The sequence below is a fragment of the Ictidomys tridecemlineatus genome, chromosome 6 (genome assembly GCF_052094955.1).
Source record: "Ictidomys tridecemlineatus isolate mIctTri1 chromosome 6, mIctTri1.hap1, whole genome shotgun sequence".
In the NCBI taxonomy this organism is placed as follows: domain Eukaryota; kingdom Metazoa; phylum Chordata; class Mammalia; order Rodentia; family Sciuridae; genus Ictidomys; species Ictidomys tridecemlineatus.
In genome coordinates, this window is record NC_135482.1 from 167,792,186 (window position 1) to 167,803,118 (window position 10,933).

The window sequence follows — 10,933 nt, forward strand, 5'->3', positions numbered from 1 at the left end:
CATCATTACCCTAAGTACATGTGTAAAGACAACAATGGTGTGAAAATACTTTTGTACAAGTAGTGACTTGAAAAATTGTGCTGTATATGTGTAATATGAACTGAATTGCATTGTCTATCATTGTATAAAACAAATAATATTGTAATAAAGAAAAAACAGAGGAAAATGTTTGCACATATCCATTTAATTACACTGAATGGAAATTTTTGAAGGCTAAACTATAAAATATAAACATTGAGCTTATAAGTGAAAAGAAAATCTAACATTAGTAATTGTAAGGGATCTTTATTCACAAATAGTGAGTTGACAACTGTAGCAGCAAGGCAACCTGACAAGGAAGGCGTGCCGAGGATGGCTCCAGAGGCAACCATGAAAGAAACTGTAGAGATTTTGAAAATGGAGTGAGTCAGTGTGAGGGAAACCATGTTAATCGGAGCAAGGGAATCCAGGGGCAAAAGGCTTCATGGGAAGCAAATCAGGAGGATGCTTTCCATGCTGAACTACTGAACTTCTAGATCTTGTCCAGTAGAGGAGGCTTCCCCAAATATAAGTTTGGGATAAGAGCTCTGATTAGAACATTGAAATATCTACACATTCCTGACCTTGAAAGACCAATTATCTGTTAAATGATGACTTAATTTTCATTTCCACTGATGTCATAAAGCACCATCTCTGGTGGCTGAATCAGCATCCCCAGCAACTGTTCTCCTAACCTACCCTTAGTGGTGAGGTGTGGACCATCTCTCTGAAGAATTTAACTTAATTATTTGAACTAAGACGATGGTTTAAAAACTTACACCATTTTCCAGAGAACCAAACTCTTAAAAGTCCAACAACTTATAGCATGCTAAGGCATTGTAGAGTTCATCCCTATGCATCTTTTCACCCTGTAAAGTGTAAAAGTGTTTCTGGAATAGAATAAAGTTCTAATGGTTAGCACACACATATTTGGAAAAAATACCAAGTAGCAAACTTTAAGAAAAAGAAACTTGTCTCAGCAATTAAAACCTTTAAGAGGATATCAGGAATGAGAGCACCACATATAAGCATTTGTAGGTCAAGAGTCACCCTGTCTTGGGAATCTATGCAAACCTGAACTGTATGAAGGAAACAAGAAACACTTCATTCAACAACAACAACAACAACAAAAATGGACTACCTTTGATATAAGCAGATGATGAATTATAGGTGTAGATCCAAAGGAACACTTGAAATTCAGTCATATTATTTGTTTCATTTATCTGTTGTAGAGAAAGATCAAGGTTCTGGCTGCTTATGGGAAAAAAGATACAGAGCACAACTAAACTGGCATTGGTTTTCATAAACTACAGCAACTGCTAGGGCTTCTGCCAGCTGCTCACAGTGATCACAGTTTAGCGGGTATTGGGCACCAAGTGTCATTGTCAGCTCTTCACTTGTTCACTCAGTTGTTGTTTTGCATTCTCTACTTTGGTCTGACAGGGAGATGAATAAAATGGAGGGAAAAAGTAAGAATAACAACTTATTATTTAAGAAACTACAAACTCCAAAACCAGCAGAAAGTTCCGGCATCTGCAAAATGTCCACCTCAAGGATTTAGGGTGATGGAGATATTTAGCTCTAAAGACAGAGGGACAGATGGACAATAGATTAGACAGAAATATATGATTATCACAATAGCTAAAATGTGTAAGCAACCTAGATGCCCTTCAATAGATGGATGCATAAAAAATGTGGCATATATACACAAGGGAATATTACTCAGCAATAAAAAGAATAAAGTCATCACCAGAATTTATACTAACCAGCTCTGACTTTAAAAACAAAAATGCCTTTGCAATTTTGCTTATATCATTATTATCAGAGTGATCAATAAGAAGCAATGCTGCTGCTTATTTTTTAGTAAAATAAGCTGCCAAAAGTCAACATGGAAGCTTTCTTCTTCTCAAATCAGAATCAGAAACACCTTGTTTTGGAAAATTCACATTGTAGAAGCCTTTATTTGCCTTATAAAAGGCTTTTGTGTCTCCTAGAGAGTCAAACTTAGGGTAGTCTAAGGAGCTGAGTGCATTCTGAAAGGGAAAGATCACAATATCCAGTGCCTTTCACCCCATGTTTGCAAACTTAGAGAAACAGTGGGAATGAACTAATAAGGTCACAGCAAATTTTCTAGCATGAAAAGTCTCCGAAAAGGAATGAATTCACCACAATAGTAGAGAACACCTGGCCTTGTGATCTGGGTCTAACATAAACCATATCAGGAGGGCTTGTCTTGACCCAGGCATGAAACCAAATTTGCAGCCTTCTGCAGCTCCATCTGCCTGGCATGTGGCCGTACTTTGGGAAATGAGATCCAATAAATAAGCCAAAATCTTGGATCTCAGTAGGATCCAAAATAATCTCTGCATCATCTGAACTGGGCAAGTATTGCTAAGTTATAGTGGATTGATGTTTAAAATTATTGTTGTGACAACATGATTAAGAAATGCCAGTGGTTCTGAAGAAACATTCCAGTTCTCTTGCTTCACTTTGCTATTGAAAATATGACTGGAAGCCCTCAATGAAGAGCAAGTAAGTGCATACCATGTCTGGACAACTCAAGGAAGAAAAGGGAAAGAAACTTCAGAAAGTTTGAGCTCTCTCATTTAGGAAAAAAAATGGCTGATGAATTGCATAACTAATGGACAAATGAAAAAAGTGCAATTATATTTACCTACTGGATTGATTAGTGAGTACCAAGGCACACACTCCTACCATTAGTCAGGATTTGAGGAAGCATTCTCCTGATGCTTTGTTGTTGTCAATTTTAAAATCGGATCTCTCAATTATATTGATGAAATAGGATATCCAGTCCTCCTGCATAAATGTAAATGAATCAAATTTCTATATCCTTAGTATATAACATATAGCTAAAGACATAGAGATCAAAAGGGAAATTGGACATTAAGAATTTTAAAGATCAATATAGATCATTATTCAACACATGAAAAATGTTCTTACCAAGTTAGGAAGCAAAGGACTTTAAAAAATATGGAGGTACTGTGTTACTCAGCTTTCCCTCGTTATAACAATCGGGAGCATGGGAGACATGATGAACTCTAGATAGGGCAGAGGGTGTAGGAGGGGAAGGGGGGGGCTATGAGGTAACCATAAGGTAATTAATAATTGTGGAATGTGGTAAGCATTACTATCCAAAATACATGAAGACAGGAATTGGCGTGAATATACTTTGTAAACAAGGAGATATATGAAAAATTGTGCTCTATATATGTAATAAAAATTGTAATGTGCTCTGCTGTCATAAAAAATATGGTCAAAAGTGCCCTTGAATGAGCAGCCTGCCCGCTCTGTCATACAGAACCAAGAGCTTGACCTACTCCTTTATGACACCATCTTTGGTAGTTACATCATAATTCAGTCATTTGTTAAGGGGAGCCGTGATTGGTAGGTGTGGGATTAGAACCTCAACAATTGCTTTGGAAGGCATAATTTAACCCATAACACTCTCTAATCCTACTTTTCTCAGAATTTTTTCCATTGGTATTGAATTTTGTCATGTGATATTTCCACATCAATCCATGCAATCATACAACTTTGTGGGCTTGTCCTGAAGTACATATCCTTGACGGGTATGCTCTTGTAAATTCCTCCTGCCTAATGACCCAATGATCTTTCACTTAGTCCACCTTTAGACTTCCTTGATCCATAGGTTACATGGAAGTGTGCTTATTTTCCAAAGTTTTACTATTTTTTGTTTGAGTCCTTTGTGATGAAAGAACACAACAAGTATAGTTTTAATTCTTTTCAATTGGATAATTTAAACTAAATAAACAACTGGATTTAGAATTCAGTTGCAAAATGTTACCAATAGATTAAACCACTTTGAAAATAGATTTTCAGTGTGGTCTAAACAAAAAAGTACATAATTTTGAAAATAGAGTCAAAATAAAGATGCAAAGAGACCATTGGCAGAATGTTCCAGAAATCAGAGACAGTTTGCAGGTAACAAACTTAAGAATCATTGTGGTTGAAGACTCCTGAAATGTGAACTAAAGAAATACACAATCTTCTCAATGAGTATGAGAAAAATTTTTAAATCATAGGAACAAGATGAAATCCACACTCAAGACGCATATAGAATTTCAAATAGGCGCGAGCAAAAATCATTCTCTCCAAGATACATTATAATGAAAATGCCTAATAGAAAAATATATAGAAAAGTGCCTAATAGAAAATGCCACACAAAAAAATACATCAGGTCACATTCAGAGGTAAACCCATTTGGATTTCAACTGATATCTCAACATAGACGCTAAAAGATAGGAGAGCATGGAAAGATACATGCTAAGTCTTGGAATAAAACAGCTTCCAAACAGGATTAGATCCTTCACAATAAGCAGAAACCAAAATAATTTGTAACCAGGTAGTCTGCACTGCCAAATGTCCTTGATGGAATATTTCATGCAGAGAAAATACATAAAAATAAAAGAGATGAATACAATAGAATAGTCCCATTAAAGGATAACCAAGTTTGAATTTAGCATTAGAAATAAATTGAAATGGCAGGAAATAAAAATCATCTTTCTATAATAATAATGAAAGCAAAACTCATATTAGCAGTTTGCATTAAAAAAAAACAATACAAAGCAACATGTTGCCTACAAAACACTCACCTTAGAGACAGAGATATGCATGAAAATGGAAAAAGCAAGGAAGCAGGGGTAGCTCCTCTAATGTCAAAGTAGACTTCAAGTCAAAATTAATTAAAGGAGACAAAGAAGATTTCTTCAAACCGGCGAGGGGAAAATCCAGCAACAAGATATACTGATAATAAATATTTATGCTCCAAACAACTGTGCTTCTGCATACAGAAAGCAAACTCTTATCAATATAAAGAAGGAAATAGATCAAAATACAAAATTACTGGGGGATTTAAACAAAACTCTCTAACCATTACATATGTCATCTAGACATAAAGATTATTTAGAACTAAAAATATTTCAAAAACAATGAATTAAATGGATCTTAAAGACATCAATAAAATATTTCATTCATTGACAAAGCAATTCACTTTGTAATCACATCTGTTTTAGAGGAAATGTTATCAGTTTTTCTCTGTTCAGAATAATGTTGGCCTTTGGTTTGTCATATATAGGCTTTAAGATGTTTAGGGAAGTTCCTAATATGAATAGTCAATGTTAGGAAACACAAATAAAGACAGAGTCCTCCTTGCATAGTTAATAATGGATGAAATATAATAAAGGAATAATAAAGGAATTCCAGCACCTACAATTCAACATTAAATGCTACACATTCACAAGAGAAATGAATTGTAGAAAAGAAACCTTAGAAAGAAATCAGAATAGAGATATAACAAAAATCTATGTGACAGAGTGAAGACAACTTATATAATGTTTTTAAAAAATATAGAAACCCATTGCTAAAAATTTAAGTTCTCTTCACACTGTCATAGATTTTTGTTAACTTTTTTTAAAAAATATATAATATACCAAAAATACCATAGAGCTAACTAATGTTACAACTCAAGGTCATAGAGAAAAAAATAATCTAATAATGTCACACATCAAGGTCACAGAGAAGAAAATTAATCAGTTGAAGACATGCAGAAATCAATGTAACAAACCACATAATTAGAATTCAGAACAAGAATCACAGGATTACATTGATAGATATGAAGATGCATTTGCCAAAGGCCACTACCCATTCATTTTTATAACAAGAGAAACTAAGGACAGAAGGAACTTCCCTCGACATCTTAAAGTCTGTATATGACAAACCAAGGGCCAAGATCATTCTGAATGGAGAAAAACTGAAAACATTTGCTCTAAAACCAAGAATAAGGAAAACATGTCCATTCTCCCCTCACCACTATGATTCAACATAGACCATTAACTGTATCCAAACTAATTAGGTAAGAGAAAGATATTACCAAATTAGCAGGATAGAAGATCAACACACGTAGAAGAGTCAATTTCCTTTACTCCAATAATGAATCTGCTGCAAAGATGTTCCATAACTTCAAAAAAATTATAAAAATTAGAAATGTAACCAAGGAGGTGACAGACCTCTTGGTTACAGACCACTACACAAAGATGACAGTTTCACATAGTATACATTTCTGACCACAAAGGGCAAGAGCCGGAAGCTGGTGTCAGTGTAGCTCCTGGTGCCAGACCAATGGACATGTCAGAGAAACAAGGTACCCAGGCTGTCACCTTTGACAAGCCTAGGAATAGAATCCAAAGGTAAGTAAATCCTTGTGGGTGCACCTTGCCTTAATGGATAATTGCATCCATAGGATGAACTGACCCTCCAGTCCTGAAATCCTGAGTACTCTGTCCCATAGCAACAGTCATGACAATTTTGAGTGAGGCGGCTGCATGGCAGGTTCTGAGGCACCCAGCCACTGCTGTACTGGCCAACTCTTCCTTCCCTACCTTCCCTACACACAGTATCATGAAGATGCCCTGGAACACTGAGGTCTTCCATGCCTTCTTGGAGGTATTCCTCGTCACCATGGTCACCAGCTAAAGGTCATGTCTACAATGGCTCAATGGGAGAGACTCCATGCACACTGGATCAACAGAAGCCAGTCTGTACTAGGTGAAAGCAAGTGAATGTTCTACACTGGCTCAAGACAAGTGAGTCCTCATCTATTCTAAGGGCAAGGGAGTCTACACTGTAGAGGGAGGCACAGTGGTCCAGGCCTGGGAGATGATGGCTGGTGGGACCTGACCCACCCTGAGGACCCTCTTTTCTTGGAGAGCAGACCCTCATTTGAATCAGAGCATTTTTCAAAAATTTCGCAATAAAAATTTTATTATACAATTTGTCCAAAAATCAATGTATCAAGAAACATGTCCGAAGAACGGGAGAAGGGAAAGGGGGCAGGGCAGGGTGAAGTGTCCCAGGCAGAAGAGTGTCTGGTGTCTTCGGCAGGTGGGGGCAGAGGAATCGCAGGCTGGCCACTGGTCCTGTGTGGCTCAGCTCTCCACTTCGAACTCGGAGCCAGAAAAGGTCTCCTGATCCGGCTCTGGCTCACTTTTCCTGCGAACCCTTGGAAACACTCTATTGCGGACACGGACACGTGGCATGCAACAGCACAGTCTTTGGACACAGTTAGCGATCCTCCTGGTCCAGCTCTTCCTGGGTTCTCGGGGTTGCTCTGGGGATACATCTTGGGCGGAACTGCTGCGGACTGTCTCTACTAACCTGACCAGGCGCTTCCAGCGGTTGGGCAAGTAGGAGAGCGAGCTGGACTGGGAGGCTTCGTCAGGAGGCGGGGCCTCAGCAGGCTGCAAGTCCAGAGGAGGAGCAGGCAGGCTGGCCCTTCTGATGCCCACCTGCCCTGGCTGTTTGGCTTCCTCAGGCAGCTGGTGCTTATGGGGCAAGGGCAAGGCTCCAAGGGCAGGCTCACTCGTGCTCCTCGTGGGGAGCACAGGGCCCTGGGAAAGGCCGGCAGGACAAGAGGAAAGCCGAAGCCTGCGAGGCACAGGCTTCGCTGGGTACATGCGCTCTCCCCCCTGGCTCTTCTGGTGCTGCAGAATCAAGTAGTTGGCCATCCCCGCATCAAACTTTCTCTTGGCCAGAGATAGCCAGGTTTGGTATGGATCGAGACCATGGTCAACCAGGAGCGCCATTATTTGGGGGTCTGGGTGTTTGGGAAGAGCCTCACTACACTGTTGGGGTACACGCTCCCCACCCTGCTTCAGCCATGGGTGCCGAGAGATTTGCTTGACTGTGGGCCGCTTCGGGGGCTTCACGGTCAGTATGCTGTGGATGAGCCTTCGGGCTCCCACAGGCACTGAGTCAGGGACCTGGTACCTGGCGTGAGTGATCCGCGTCAGCAGGTCCTCAGAGGAGGTGGAGTCAAATGGGAGGCTCCGTGTCAACATAAAATACAAGATGACCCCCAGGCTCCAGACGTCCATCGGGGGTCCCTCATACTCTTGCCGCAAGACACCTTCAGGGGCAAGGTATGGGAGTGTGCCCCAGACCCGCCTCAGCTTCTCCCCAGCGCTGAACCACGTGGCGGCACCAAAGTCGATCAGCTTGACTTGGCCTCTGGTATCCAGCATGATGTTCTCTGGCTTGAGGTCTCGGTGCACGATGCCCTTGTCATGGAGGTAGCCCACGGCACCCACGATCTGCCTGAAAACCCTCCGGACCTCCTCCACCTGCATGCCACGTGTGATGTGATCAAGCAGTCGTCCCCCACCTACGTGCTCCATCACCATGTAGATGGTGCTCTCGGTGCCAATCACGTGAAACAGCTGGACCACGTTGGGGTGCTCCAGACTCATCATGATCTTGGGCTCGTTGAAGGCCGGAATGTTCTCCACTTCCAGTGCCAGGGCTTTCACTGCCACCTGTGCCCCTGAGAGGCGATGGAGGGCTAGGCTCACCTGGCCATACCCACCACGCCCGATGACCTTCAGGAACTCATAGTGCTCCATGAAGGCTGCCACGCTGCAGGAGCCTGGCACCTGCAGTGCTGCTACTCTACTCTCACTACTCTCACTACTCTGGCTAAACATCCTAAGCAGGAACACCAACTAAGGATGCTACCTTAAAAAAAAATAACAAGCCAAAACAACAAAGCAAAACCAAAAACCAAAACAAAGCAAAACAACAAACCCAAATCAAAAAACCAAAAGCCAAAGACCACAGCACCAACCACCAACCACCAACCACCAACCACCGAATACCAACCACCAACCACCAAAAGCACTAACTATCTGGGAGTCCGACAGGTCACCACCAAGAGCTTCCTGTACTTGTGGACAAAAACCCAGCCCTGGCCACTTTCTTATATACCCGCTGTTTGAAGATTCCTCACAATGGCTCCTTGTGAGGTCAGAGCAAGAAAAGGACCAATCATGCCTGGCCTAAACCCTCAGTGGTCATCTCCCTTTGGGGCCTCAGAACTATTTCCATGTCACAACAAGAATACAAGTGGACTCCATTTTTTTTTTTTTTTTTTTGCTTCCATTAGTTATGGAGACTGATATTTGTTTACAAGTTAAAAGGACTTGTCATTTCAATTCTAAACATTTCTAATAATTCTGGGCTTCTGAAGACCTTATCATATCCACATTCAAGGTATCCAATTTCTTTTTCTTCCAAATCATTGGTGTCAAAGTAGAGTAGCACTTGGCTCCCATTGTGATACTGAAACAACATAATCTGTTCCCTAAGCACAGTCTTAACACCTATGGGGTTAAGAGGGAGGAAGGCTTCATCCTAATTGCCCCATACACTCCTACCTAGGAATTCTCATTGGAAACTCTGGAATTCAAAAAAGAGTGGGTTGATATATTCAAAGTGATATGAAACAAAATGTGGACGCCAAGAATCCTAGAACCAGCAAAAGTGTCCTTCCCACAGAGAGAAGAAATGGAGGTCTTCCCAGATGAACGGGTATCTTGCTGCTGCTGTAACAAAATACCTTGGAATGGGTAATTTATTGGTAGTATTTCACTTCTCCCAGTTCAAAATCAGAACATTTTGTGGCCATATCCTCACATGATGAAAGGGGAAGAAGTTTTGAACCCAATCCCTCAAGCACTTATTTTTTATTTTTTATTACTTTGGCTGAGGGGACATACTGGTGATTGATCCCAGGGTCTCAAACATATCAGTCAAATTCTCTAACACTGAGGTACATCCCCAGCCACTTATTTATTTATATATTTATTTTGAGACAAAATTTTGCTAAGTTGCTCAAACTGGGCTTGAATGTGGGATCGTTCAGCCTCAGTAAACAGAGTACATAGGCTTACAGTCTGTTAAAATTTGGACATAAGTCCCCTCACCCCCAAACTCCTATATTCATGCAGAAATAGTGCTAAAATTATTGGAATGTGGAACCTGTAACCTAACTAGAGCGTTCGTTCAAGTTTCAGTTCAGGTTGTAACTGTAGGCAGGTGAGGTGCGGCTGGAGGAGCTAGCTCACTGTGGTCATGCCAGGAAAGCTCCTACTTTCCTGTGATCCCTTCCTGTCTCTCTGCTTCCTCACTGCCATGAGAGGAACAGCTTTCCTCCACTGGGCCTTTCCCTCATAGTGCACTGCCTCACCTTGGACCCAGAGAATTGGAGTTGGCCATCTATGGACTGAGCCCTTGGGATCACGTGCCCATCCTCTACTTTGTTTTTTATCAGAGGTTTGGTTAGAGTGAAATCAAAGATAACAGACTCATACATTTGTGTAGTGAGAAGTGGGGACGTTCCTCTGAATAAACTGATTGTGTGGATCAGAAACCTTTGACCCACAAAGACTTTGTAAGACTTTGAAATAGTGAGCTCGAAAAGCTTTAGATTATTGTAAGAAGAGTTGAACAGGGATTCTGGTGTTCAGATGACCAGAATACCAACAGAAATGCAGACCTGGCTCATGAGCTTTCAGAAGGAAATAAGGACCCTATCAGAAGTTGGACTACAGGCTACTTGTGTTATAATCTGGCAAAACATTTGATTATTTATCTAATTTCTTTCTTCATTAACATCTCTACTCAAATGTTTTCTTCTTGAAAGTTCTACACAAGTGACCTTATTTAGTATTTCAGTAAACCCTATCCCATCCCATTATTCAATAATTTTCTACTTCATTCTACTTGTGCTGCTTCTTCCATGTATGTTGTCACATAAATGTAATGGTAACCTAGAAATATTATCATAAAGCACGATATAATGTATCACTTTTAAGTTAGTTCTTGATCTTCCTCTTCTCCTAGAATATAAACAAATCTCTGTTGTACAGCCCATTATAGGCATCCAAGAAAAACAAATTGTTGAATGAGTGAATGAATGAAAGTTTAAACAGAAACAAAATAAAAAGTGTACAGACATACAAATAAACGATTTGAAACCTAAGTTACAAAGTTTGAACTTAGCCATGTTTTGAGCCCCCTTTTTTTATTCCAAGAAATAGTG

General features: G+C 40.4%; 1 protein-coding gene across 1 annotated transcript; it reads right to left on the reverse strand.

The window, feature by feature from the left end:
* Positions 1–6,983: 6,983 nt before the first annotated feature.
* LOC144365135 (sperm motility kinase 2B-like) lies at positions 6,984–8,537 on the reverse strand. The gene has a single exon (XM_078015946.1). It carries the CDS (start codon positions 8,535–8,537, stop codon positions 6,984–6,986), a length of 1,554 nt encoding a protein of 517 aa, XP_077872072.1.
* Between the last annotated feature and the right edge of the window lie 2,396 nt (positions 8,538–10,933).